Source organism: Narcine bancroftii, chromosome 2 (genome assembly GCF_036971445.1).
Source record: "Narcine bancroftii isolate sNarBan1 chromosome 2, sNarBan1.hap1, whole genome shotgun sequence".
NCBI classification, from domain to species: Eukaryota; Metazoa; Chordata; class Chondrichthyes; order Torpediniformes; family Narcinidae; genus Narcine; species Narcine bancroftii.
In genome coordinates this window covers 109,812,490-109,825,596 of record NC_091470.1, presented here as the reverse complement: position 1 = coordinate 109,825,596, position 13,107 = coordinate 109,812,490, and the positions used below count along the sequence as shown (strand labels likewise).

Below are 13,107 nucleotides of genomic sequence, written 5' to 3'. Positions count from 1 at the left end.
AAATTTGGGGGAGGTTTAGGACAGAGTTAGGGCGTAATTGGTTTTCCAAGAGAGCAATGAATCTGTAGAACTCTCTGCCCAAGAAAGCGGATGAGGCTACTTAATTTAACATATTTAAGATACAGCTGGACAGATTTTTGCATAGCAGGGGAATTAGGGGGATGGGAAAAGACAGGTAGGTGGAACTGAGTCCACGGCCATATCAGCCATAATCATTAATTGAAAGAGCAGGCTTAACAGGCCAAAAGGGAGAATTTGAGGAGTGCACAAGTTAAATGGCGATATTGGGAATTGCACACCAATAAATTGGAGATTATGCCAATAAATGGGAGGTTCAGGGGAGCCTGGCAATGAGGAAGGTGGGAAACCATATTTGAATTGGTGAGATCTCAAAAATATGGGGTTCAGCCACACGCCAATAAATGGGGTAAATGGAGAAATGCACCAATGAATGGGGAGTAATCGGTGAGCAAAAATGGGGAATTGTGGAGTATACCAGTAAACAAGGGAATTGGGTGAGGACACCAATAAATTGTGGAGAGCCCTCCATAAATGGGGAAATTGTGGACAGTACTGCAGACTAATGAGGAACTGGGGGAACACACCAGTCAATGTGGAAATTAGGTCCATGCAGTTTAATGGGAGCAGTAAGTGGGATAAAACTGCATTTAAAATTAGCAGAAGCATATCGATGTATGGTAAATAGAAGAGCAGGGAGTGAAGAAGGTAGAATCACCAACAAGCAGTATTGGGGGAATAGAACTAATTAAAGGGTGAATTGGGAGAGAGAACCAAAAAAGACAGAGTGGGCATAAGTGACTAATATTATCAGAATAGAATTAATTAGTGACCTATCAAAGACACTCATCTTCTCACTTGTCATGAAGACACAACAGTGACTGCACTTCCTGAGAAGTCTGAAGCGGGCAAGATTACCAGCCACACCATTATGGCAACCTTCTACAGGAGTTCGATTGACAGCATCCTGGCCAGCTGCATCATTATGTGTATGGTTGCTGCAGAGAAGTGGATCGGAGGTCAATCCACAGGACCATAAGAGTGGCGAGAGGATCACTGGAGGCTCCCCCCCCCCCCCCCCCATCTACATGATCTACCAGCATTGTTGTCTGAAGAGGGTGCTCAAAATCATTGAGGACCCCTTCCACCCTGCACACAGCACCTTTGAGTAACCCAGTTGGGAAAGAGATACAGGAGTATCATATCCAACACCACCAGGCTGAAGAACAGCTTCTTCCCACAGTGAGAACGCTGAACAACCAAAGAAACTGCTCACACTAACCATCCGAGACTCTCATATATAACCATATAACCATATAACCACTTACAGCACAGAACAGGCCAGTTCGGCCCTACTAGTCCATGCCGTAGCAAATCCCCACCCTCCTAGTCCCACTGACCAGCACCCGGTCCATACCCCTCTAGTCCCCTCCTATCCATGTAAAGATCCAGTCTTTCCTTAAATGTAACCAATGTAATATGTACAAAACAATTTTTATTTATCTGTTTGTATAGATGAAATACTTGTCCTGCATATGTATTATTTGTCTGTATGCACGTTATGTCTGGATGTGTGTCTGCGTGCTTTGCACAAAGGTCTGGAGAGCGCTGTTTCATCGAGTTGGACTTGTGCAATCAGATGACAATAAACTTGACAACTAAAATAATAAGTGAATTGAGGAATTTGGGTAACTTCATTTTCCAGAAGGTGGAATTTCCATATTACAGGAAACCTAAATTAAGAACATGAGGGAGGCTTAATTTATCAAAGGAGCTAACATGTGGAGAGTTGACATGGAACACAGGCTAATGGGGCTGAATGCAATAGATTTTGATGCAACTGGATTTGCCCAGAAAGGAATCGAGTTAAAATGTTTGTAAGGAGAGCCCCCTGCCGGCAGAAATGCTCAATAGCATAGGCACTGAGATGAAAACAGTGAAGCTTCAGTGCCATGGAATCGAAACTGTACAGTTACTTAGGAAGTACATACTATTATTCCCTTTCTACAACTAAAAAAACTGCCATGATAACAAAAATACACAGATTGAATTTGTTCCAAGATAGGTCATCTCAATGAGATATTGTGAGAAAGAGCACCACTGACATGATGCAAATTCCTTCCATTAGTTGTGGATTATGTCAAAAGGCATGGCATGCAAACAGAGCAAAGAAAGATCATCTTCTGCGGGAGTACTGAGAATCTTTCTGAAAGATGATGGATTTACCAGTTTAAATATTCCAGTCCTCCGGGAGATATTGCACTGAAAGATTGATATATTGCGGGACCCTTTGGGAAGCAACAGCGATGAGATAAAGAGAAATAGCTATGGAACAGAGACACCGCAGATTGCATGGCAGCAGTCTCATCAACAGGTCTGGCTACTGTAGATCATGATTCTATTTTACAATTGACAGTATTAAAGCAATCATTTTGTCGAAATTCAATCTGATTGTTTCTTCAGTGGAATGTTAAGGATCCCAGGTGTATTAAGTACTTTTGCTTATTGAATCTCAAGACTGTGACCATGTGATCCTGATAGAAGCCAAATAAAATTTATTTTCATCTGATTGCACAAGTACAACCCAACGAAACAGCGTTCTCCAGTCCTCAGTGCAAAACATGCAGACACACAACCAGATATAACACACATATGCAGGACAAGAATTTATATACAAGGATCCCCCACTATCTGAAAGTAGAGCGTTCATATGAAACCTTTTGTAAGCCAAAATAGCATAAAGTGAAGAAGTCACTACCAATAATTTATCTGGGAAAAATATTTGAGTGTCCCAAAAAATAACCTATCAAATCATACCAGATTCATCTAACGCAGTGGTTCCCATACTTTATCGGGCTGCCGTCCCCTTGGCTTCCAGGCCACATCCCTAGTGCCTCCAACCCCCTGCCCCACACCCTAATATACAACAAACACACACCTCTTTCTTCTCCCTTGCTCACTCACTGCCTCTCACCTCCAGCCTCTCATTCCTTAGCCGGCGCTGCCTGCGGGCCTCTCTCTTGGGGCTGACTCCTTTTGCCCCAGGTCTTTCCCTCCCGAGCCCCCACACGCTCGGTACCTCCCTCGCTCCAGCCACCCTTCCTCCTCCTCCTGTTTGCTCTCAACTAATTAAAAGGCTGAAGCCAAATATAGCCACTGAGCCAGCTCTCGCAAGACCTCCTTGCCACTGTTTATTTTGCACTGACTGTGCAATAGAGAGAGAGAGAAAAAAATCAATAAAGTGCAGAAGTTTTAACCCTTGATTGAGTTTGTCATTGAGGAGTCTGAACCTGGTGATGTGGCATCTAGACCTTTCACCACTATGTTGAAGTGTTTCTTAGTAGCAATGAAAAGCAAAATTGTCCACTGCTCTTTTTCAGGTATTGACCAAGAGAATATAGAGAGGTGAGAATAATAGCAGTGACTGACTCATTTACATTCACTGACTGTGCTTTATGGAGAATAAATTGAGAGACAGCTGTGAGATGCTAACATTCCCATTAAACATTGGTATCAACACTCAAGCTGAGTGTTTCCTGACACTATTTGGCTTCCATTCATGTTGGAATAGAAGCTGCCAACACTGAGGGTCAGCAGTTGATTCTGATTATGTTCAGAACTAGGCCAGTGGTCTTGAGCTCTACTTCATGAAGGAAAAGACAAAGTCCAAACTTTGCACAAAGACAAAGGCAGTACCGATGCTAAGTCCCCTTCACCCTACAATTGCCACGAGGTTATGGGAAGACCCATTTGAAAAGGAGGAGGAGATGACCCATGGGACCGTGACCCCAGCGGCGGAGCAGAGTGGGGCACTGAGGCTGAAGAACACATAGGTGGCGGGCTGTTGGGTGACTCGAGGTGAGGAACCCAGGCAGGCATCGGGCTGCAGGCGAATACGGCCAAGGGACGTGCATCAGGCTGCGTAATGCTGAAAACTGGCTTGACTAGCTGAAGGGGTACTAGCTATCAGAATTAGGATGCAAGAGGGTGCCAAGGGTGCTGGAAGCCTTCTGATCATTTCAGAAGTCTGCATCTGGAACTCGGGTGCAGAAGGCTGTGTGGCTGCGGGACCGCTGGAGATGAATCCACAGACACTCAGTGACTCTCTTTCGCTTCTCTTTCTCGGAACGTAAAAGGCACCTAGTAATCTCCACTGATGGCAAATCTTTGTCTTTCTTATGGTAAAGGAAATTTCATGTAATATCACATTTTCTGTTTTATTACCATGAGAATAAAATAATCTTGAATTGCTTCTCCAGATTGCTGTTCTGGATGATCCAAAAGGAGAAATAAGCAAAGGGCAAGCCTGGGAAATGGAGGAGTATTTGCATCAAAATGTAACCTGCAAGTTGAGAGAGTTAAACAAGGATGCTGGGGTTGAGTGCAATACACAGATGTGCTGGAGAAACTCAGCGGGCAGAGCAACATCCATAAAGGGTAACTGACATTGTGGGTTCAATGCGAAAGACTGCAGATGCTGCGAGTGTTGTAGAAACACAGACCTATGACACAATCAGGAAGCCTCCAACACCCTCTCACATCACCGGTTACCTGTTCAGCCAGTGTCCAGCAGCTCGCAGCCTGATGGGAGTTTCTTGACTGCAGTTGCCAGCAGCCCACAGTCTCTGCTATTATTCTCACCTCTCGTATTTCCCTTGGTCTATTCATGAAAAAGACCAGCCTTTGAATACAGATGCCTGCACACCTTAAGGAAGTGCTCAGTTCCGAAATGTCGGTAATATATCTTTACCTCCTATGAACACTATGAGACCAGCTGAGTTCCTCCGGTGTCTCAGCCTTTTTATTACCAACATTTTGGACCTGGTGTTTCTCCAGCACATTTGGTATTGCATTCAAAAGAGAATGTGGACAGGTGGAAAGTGGAGAGAATGTAAGAAAACTATTACCTTCTTTAAGCACCACCAGGTTCAGGTACAGCTGTAGGCTACCCCTCCACCATCAGACTCCTCAACGACAAACTCAATCAGGGACTCATTCATTGATTTTTTTTCCTCTCTGTATTGCACAGTCAGATTTTTTACATCTTTGTTTTTATGTGTACACTGAGTACAGTTTTTTTTTTGCACTACCAATAAGTGGCAATTCTGTCTCGCCCGCAGAAAAAAAAGAATCTCAGGGTTGTATGTGATGTAATTTATGTACTCTGACAACAAATCTAAAATCTAAAAAAGGATTGTGACAGATGGAAAGTGGAGAGAATGCAAGAATACGATCAGCTTCAAAAACCTCTGCTTAACTCCTGATAATGGGTTCATTGTGGCTGTTCCACTGATGAGGACGAGCCGGGTCCTGCACTGGGTGGGCTGGGGAAAGTGTTAGTGAGGAGAATAAGGAGACGAGGCTGTGCCTGTCTCCCACTGGCTTGCTACTGGACCCCCCAGTTATGCGTGAACTGCACGAGAGAGAAATAAGTTTGTAACTATTGATGGGGGGAAGAGGCTGTCATTTGTTGAAACTCTGACAATCAGTCATGAACACGGAAGAGGTGTGATGCGGCACATGAATTTTGGATGGGGGTCCTGATTTTTGGGAGGCTGGAATGGGAGGTGCTGGGCATTGAGCAAGGATGGCAGATGATTCTTGAAGCTGTGCTTGCTATCCTTGACCACACCTGTGCAGTCACTGAACATTTTGAGACATTGCATTCAGGTCTTTATGGCTTAACAGCTGGTGTTCATCTCTAAATTTGTTTCTTCCTGCTGTTTTAGAAGTCCCTCTGAGGCCTCCAATACAGTTTACACGTGGCGAAGCCTATAGGTGGAATCTGTCATCTTGAGATCTTCTTTAACTGCCACAATCTGCTGAAAAACACAGAACTGCTGGAGACCTAGTTATCATAGTGGTCAGTGCAATGGTATTACAGCTCCAGTGATCCAGGTTTGAATCCGGCAATGTTTAGAAGGAGTTCTCCCCGTGTTTGCGTGAGTTTCTTCTGGGTGCTCCGGTTTCCTCCCACCTTTCAAGATGTACGGGTGTTGAAGGTGAATTGGGGTGTTTCCGGCCTTGCAGGCCGGAAGGGGCTGTTACCGTGCTGTATGTCTAAATTTAAATTTAAACTCAATAGGTCTTGTGGCAGCCATAGGAGGTAAAGAAATAGAACTAATGTTTTGAGCTTGAGCTCCTCTGAGGGCTCAGGCCTGAAACATCATTTTACCTCCTATGGACACTGCGAGACATGCTGAGCTCCTCCAGCATCTCTGTGTTTTTACTACAATCACAGCAATTTTCTGACTTTCGTGTTTCCCCACAATCTGCAGAAACCCAATGTCACATTCTCTTGAGGAGATTGTTTTAAATAGTCCAAATCAGTTTGGACTGGTGCACGCCACACACAAAATGAAAACTAATATGACGAATGGAAGCCACCAGAATTTGGTGCCAGACATCAGAACATGTCAATCGTTTCATCCCTTGCTTTCAGTATCATCCAATTAGCAAAAAAAAGCAAAGGAATACAAAAAATAGGTGCAGGAGTAGGCCATTTGGCACATCTTGCCTGCTCCACCATTTAATAAGATCGTGCCTGATCTGGCATGGACTCCGCTTTATCTATCGGCCTCTACCCTAATGCAAAAATCAAACTGTGTCTTAAATATTTTTAATGAGGCAGCCTCTACTGGGAGAGATTTCCACAGATTCACTACTCGCTGAGAAAACCAGGTCTTCTTCAACTCTGTCCTAAATCCATCCCCCAAATCTTGAGGCCATGTCCCCCAGTCTCACCTGCCTTTCTTTTATTTATCCCCTTCTTAATTTTATATGTTCCTATAAGATCCCCTCTCATTCTCCTAAATTCCAGTGGGTCCCAGATGACACAATTTCTCCCAATATGTTAACCTCTCATTTCTAGAATCAAATGTGGTGAAACTCCTCTGCACCGCCTCCAAAGCCAGTACTTCCTTAAGTAAGGAGACCAGAACTGTGTGCAGTACCCCAGGTGTGGCCTCACCCAAGCCTTAAACAGTTGCAGCAGAACCTCTCATCTCATACACAGTGTAGGTACTCCCCAATTTCCTCCCCCCACCAACCTCCCACATCGAGTTGATCTACCAGGATCGTTGTCTGAAGAGGACGCGCAAAATCATCGAGGACCCTTTCCACCCCGCACACAGCATCTTTCAACTGCTCCTATCGGGGGAGGGATACAGGAGTATCAGGGCCAGCACCGCCAGGCTGAGGAACAGGTTCTTCCCATAGGCAGATTCTCATATTCATGAAACAATATTTATTTACTTATTTGTAAATATGAATGCCCTGTTTATGTATTGTTTGCCTGTATGTGCATTATATCTGATTGTGTGTTTCATCAGGTTGTACTTGTACAATCAGATGACAACAATTGTAAGCAGAAGTACTTCAACAAGGCTACATTCAAATGCAGTTGTGATACACCAAAGGAAATTATTGGAAGAAGCACAGCTTTCTAGTCAAGATATCTCTCGAAATATCTCATTCAATCTTGAGGGCAAGTTTTTGCAGCATTAATTTCTTCCACATTGTGTCAATTATTTCTTATAAATCTGCTTAGACATACAGCATGGTAACAGGCCCTACCAGCCCACGAGCCCATGCCGCCCAATTGCACCCAACTGACCTACAACCCTGGTACATCTTGGAGGATGTTAGGAAACAGGAGCAGCTGGAGCCAACCCATGCAGACAAATGAAGAACGTACAAACTCCTCACAGACAGAGCCAGATTCAAACCCCAACAGCTCGTTAACACCATTGCACTAATTGTTCTTCAATCGTAAGTGAAACTATTCTTATTAAGAGATGCTAATGTCCTCCAGAAATATAATGTAGGCCGACATTCAGTCTCAACAACATTATTCTGTTCTTAAAATACTCCTTGAGCAGTGTAATTTTGCGGAAGAATTCCTTTAAAAGGCTGGAGCTCCAGTTAATTGAAAGAAACTGAATCAGTTTTTCAATGAGATTGCAAGATAAAAGCATGTTAAGATGAAAGATGTTGTCAGATGGTAATTAGTACATGTTATTTTTACAACCATTGAATGCTTTAGAGAGAGCAACAGTCTTTGGAATACTTTTAAGATATTTCTTAAGAAGGATCTTTGCAACTAGAGTATTCTGCACCAGCATCAATATCAATGTGACTTTATTGTCAGAAACACAAGAACAATGTACAGATGCACTCTTTTGATGAGTTCATCTTTGGTAACTGGGAAACAAACCTTTTTAAATCATCTAGTGAAGCATCTTTACCATAATAGTTTCAAACAAGGGGGCATCATATCAAAATTAGCAGTAGGCCATTTACAATTGATTTCAGTCTTTGAATTTTACTACTTCAGAATGCTATGGAACATCATTCATTGCACTTATTCTTCATACAATGAAATAATACAATACTATTTCATTTTATCCGGAAATAAATTTCAGATTTATTGTCGGAGAACATATATGACATCACATACAACCCTGAGATTATTTTTCCTGCTGATGAGGCAAAATTACCACATATTGGCAGTGCAACAGAAAACTGACTCAGCATACAAATGTAAACAAACTGACTGTACAGAGAGAAAAAAAATCAATCAAGTGTAAAGTAGAGTCTTTAAATGAGTCCCTGATTGAGTTTGTTGTTGAGGAGTCTGATGGTGGAGGGGAAGCAGCTGTTCCTGAACCTGGAGGTGTGAGCCTTGTGGCACCTGTACCTCTTTCCTGATGGTAGAACAAAGTGTATGCTGGGTGATTATTGCTGCTGTCTCCGATGGCAGTGTTACCTATAGATGTTCTCGATGGTGGGGAATGTTTTACATCAATACCACAGAGATTGATGCATTTCTGGATACACAATTCAAGGAAATAGAAGTGTTAGAAATAGAGTACTGTAAGGAAATAGTACTGAGGTACATTTCATTGAATGACATTGCAAGCTTGAGGGCCTGAATGGCCTACTGTTCTAATACATGTGTTAGCTTTCTGATCTTAGACCTGCTGAATAAGTGACAGCACTACACAAAAGTATCATGTAGCATTCATAGGAAGAAAGGCTATATAACCAACATTTCGGGCCTGAGCTGAAAGCAGGCAGGCTCCTGAATAAAAAAGGTGAGGGGCGGAGGGAGGAAAGGCAGGGGGAGGAGCACAGGCTGGTGGATATGGGTATGAAAAGGGCAGAAAAGAAAAAAAAACAAAACCGAGAAATGATAGGAGGATGGGGTAGGTCTCTGAATGGAGAGGGAAGGCAACAGAGGGATGGAGAAAGAGAGTGAGACAGGGAAGGACACTCTCCTCTCTTTTTGTGAGTATCTCTCTCTCTCTCTCTGTACCAATCTGGGCACTCTAAACAGATGGCATAAACTGGTTTCTGTTAGGTCCCTCCTCTCTCCTCCTCTACCCCTCATACTGCTCCTCAAGGAAACGTTGAACTTTATTGCAGGAACATTGGAGGCAGAAGGCAGAGAGATCATACGTGGAAGTGGGATGGAGAATTCGATTGAAACTTCATCTCTAACTTCAGAGTCACCAGATTAAATGGAGGCATTCTGCAAAGCTGTTATCTAATCGGAATGGGGTTTCCACAATATATTGATTACAACATAATCACTAAACGGAATACACTTAATGAGAAGAGGAAATTAATTGATGGTTGATTCCAAAAGATCATTTAGGTTTCTCTGTGGGAAGAAAGGAAGTAAAAGTATAGGTGTTCCATTTCCCACATCTGTATGGGGAAGTGCTCTGTGGAGGAGTGGCTGATGGAGGCAGGACAGAGAGACAGGAGGTTATTGGAAGGGGCATTTCCATCAGCAGATTGAAATGGGAGGTGAAGATTCATCGGAAAATGAAATTTTTATTGCATATTGCAGGGATTACAGAATATACAATGAGAAGCAGGATGGACAGGGGATTAGATAGTCTTCTCTTTGGCTTGGCTTCGCGGACGAAGATTTATGAAGGGGGTAAAAGTCCACGTCAGCTGCAGGCTGGATGTTGCCTAATTTGTTGAGACCCTGTCGCTTCTCAAAATTTGCTTGATTATTGTTGCTTTGTTTATATTTCCTTTTCTCATTTCTTTAGGATTTAGTGTGATTATAGATAAGGGTTGGGATGTTGGAAAGGGGGTAATGTTAGTATAAGGGAAGAGGGGTACATTAGAGGGGTTTTTATATAAACCATATTTGTTTTGAAGGTGTATTTTGTATTAATTGTCTCTTGGTTGTTTAAATTTTAAATAAAATATTCAAAAAAAAGAGAGAAAGTGCAATATAAAGCTATTTACACCTGCAATAGCAAGGTTTCACCATCCGGCATCGCTCTTGCCCCTTGGTCGCCACAACATTCACACAAGCCATTTGGCCCACTTAGCCCATACTAGGATATGAATAAACGTCAGACACTTAAATCGTGTACCAGATCCAAAAAAAATCACTCGTTGACCGTTTTCAAAAACAAAACAAAAAAATAACCCCAGTGAACAAGAAGAAAGGTACAGACCTTCTATTATAGACGCTGCCTTCAGGCTCCAATCCGTGGTGCACGCAGGGATATGTAGTCCCGGAGGGATGAGAGCGCATCGTGACCGCGGGTGCCCTAGCGCCTTCTGGGAACTGTAGTCCATCTCCGTGACGATGTCCGCCCATTTACACATCAGGACTCAATCAGAAAACTACAGTATCCAAGATGTGTCGCATGGGGAATTGGCAATATTTCGCAAGTTAGTCGTCTGCCGTAGTATGATGACTGGTCTGCAAATAATGAATACTGGGGATTGATTGTGCATTTGGCACTTAAACAGATTAGGTGCCAGCGTGAAGGTTGGCGGAGGACTACTTCCGGTACGCTGCGTATCCGGTTCGCGGCGCGCCAATGCCCTGCACTTTGGGTCCTGTCGGCACCGCTGTTATTTCATGTCGGGATTAACGGCGCGCAGCCCGGCCTGGTCCGCAGCTCAGCCCCGGAGCGACGTCGCTTCTCTCCCCGCCCCGGCTGGGCCCGGACAGGCGGCCGTACGACAGGGGTGGGGGGTTTCCTTTTTGATCTGATTCATCGGCGAATATTGTTGCGGAGGGAGGGAGGGAGGGAAGGGGAGGGGGGGATGAAGAAATTCTTCGACTCGCGGCGGGAGGCTGCGGGCTCGGGCTCCGGGGGCGGCGGCGGCGGAGGCGGCGGGGCCTGTCCAGGCAGCGGCTTCATTGGCCGCGTGTTCAGCGTGGGCCGGCAGCAGGTCACGGTGGAAGAGGTGGTGGCTGAAGGTGAGGAGGAGGGGAGGGGAGGGGGTGGGGTGGAGATGAGGGTTGGGGGGGTGGGAGGGGATGGGAGAGGGTGTGTCAACTCCCCCCCCCCCCCCCCCGGGATTAAAACTCCTGGCCTCCACTCGTTGTTCATTGATGCTGCTTGAAAGTTGTTGAACCATCACAGGCAGATCATCCCCTATGCCCCCTCCATCACTGGCAGATCATCCCCTCTGCCTCCTCCTTCGCTGGCAGATCATCCCCTCTGCCCCCTCCTTCGCTGGCAGATCATCCCCTCTGGCCCCTCCGTCGCTGGCAGATCATCCCCTCTGCCCCCTCCATCACTGGCAGATCATCCCCTCTGCCCCCTCCGTCGCTGGCAGATCATCCCCTCTGCCCCCTCCATCACTGGCAGATCATCCCCTCTGCCCCCTCCGTCGCTGGCAGATCATCCCTCTGCCCCCTCCGTCGCTGGCAGATCATCCCCTCTGGCCCCTCCATCACTGGCAGATCATCCCCTCTGCCCCCTCCGTCGCTGGCAGATCATCCCCTCTGCCCCCTCCTTCGCTGGCAGATCATCCCCTCTGGCCCCTCCGTCGCTGGCAGATCATCCCCTCTGTCCCCTCCATCACTGGCAGATCATCCCCTCTGCCCCCTCCGTCGCTGGCAGATCATCCCCTCTGCCCCCTCCTTCGCTGGCAGATCATCCCCTCTGGCCCCTCCGTCGCTGGCAGATCATCCCCTCTGCCCCCTCCGTCGCTGGCAGATCATCCCTCTGCCCCCTCCGTCGCTGGCAGATCATCCCTCTGCCCCCTCCGTCGCTGGCAGATCATCCCCTCTGTCCCCTCCGTCGCTGGCAGATCATCCCCTCTGCCCCCTCCGTCGCTGGCAGATCATCCCTCTGCCCCCTCCGTCGCTGGCAGATCATCCCCTCTGCCCCCTCCGTCGCTGGCAGATCATCCCCTCTGCCCCCTCCGTCGCTGGCAGATCATCCCCTCTGCCCCCTCCGTCGCTGGCAGATCATCCCCTCTGCCCCCTCCGTCGCTGGCAGATCATCCCCTCTGCCCCCTCCGTCGCTGGCAGATCATCCCCTCTGCCCCCTCCGTCGCTGGCAGATCATCCCCTCTGCCCCCTCCGTCGCTGGCAGATCATCCCCTCTGCCCCCTCCGTCGCTGGCAGATCATCCCCTCTGCCCCCTCCGTCGCTGGCAGATCATCCCCTCTGCCCCCTCCGTCGCTGGCAGATCATCCCCTCTGCCCCCCCATCGCTGGCAGGTCGTCCCCTCTTTTCCGCCCCCCCCCATCGCTGGCAGGTTGTTCCTTCTCCCCTTCTATTGCTGTCGGATTGTCCCTCTCTATCGCTGCCCATCTCCCCCATTCCACTCACCATCATCATTATCCACCTTCTGTGGGCTTACCTCTGTACTTTCTCCATTGTTATGGCTAAGCCACCCTACCCACTCACCCAATGACACCAACACAAATACACAGATAGACAGACACCTCCTCCCTGTGATCTACTCTAAATGATGAACTCAACAATGCCACTCAGCTACACTAATACTAAATAATGTTAGAAATGACAGCCCCCACCCCCGCCACACTCCAGTACCATATTGTAAATTAAACTAATTGACAATGATGTCAGTATTTGAATAATGGTCATACTGTAGCTGATTACCTTAAATGTCATCTGGTGTACCTGCTTATGCACTCCAATTCTGCAGTGGGATTGAAGATGCAGGATCTAGGCCACACTTTGTTTAAAAACTAATTCTTAATTGCCATCAGAAACGGCCAAGCAACTTACTCATTTGTTGGCATCTGTGGACAGACTTAAATGTTGACTTTGCTAGGGCTGCTCCTGGA

At 46.2% G+C, this 13,107-nt stretch overlaps 1 protein-coding gene and 1 long non-coding RNA gene across 6 annotated transcripts in view; one reads left to right on the top strand and one right to left on the bottom strand.

The window, feature by feature from the left end:
* LOC138754143 (uncharacterized) overlaps positions 1 to 10,810 on the bottom strand; it is a 64,861-nt gene extending 54,051 nt beyond the window's left edge. For both annotated transcript variants that reach the window (XR_011351573.1, XR_011351572.1), the window contains exon 1: positions 10,503 to 10,810. This is a non-coding gene — a long non-coding RNA (uncharacterized lncRNA). The remainder of the gene's footprint in view (positions 1 to 10,502) is intronic.
* Positions 10,750 to 13,107, top strand: part of LOC138754142 (AP2-associated protein kinase 1-like) — a 110,138-nt gene continuing 107,780 nt past the window's right edge. For 3 of the 4 annotated variants that reach the window (XM_069918005.1, XM_069918006.1, XM_069918004.1), the window contains exon 1: positions 11,104 to 11,260. In XM_069918005.1, the coding sequence (XP_069774106.1) occupies positions 11,104 to 11,260 (157 nt within the window). Of the gene's footprint in view, positions 10,844 to 11,103; positions 11,261 to 13,107 lie in introns of those variants that run through there. The other variant, XM_069918007.1, reaches the window with a different exon arrangement.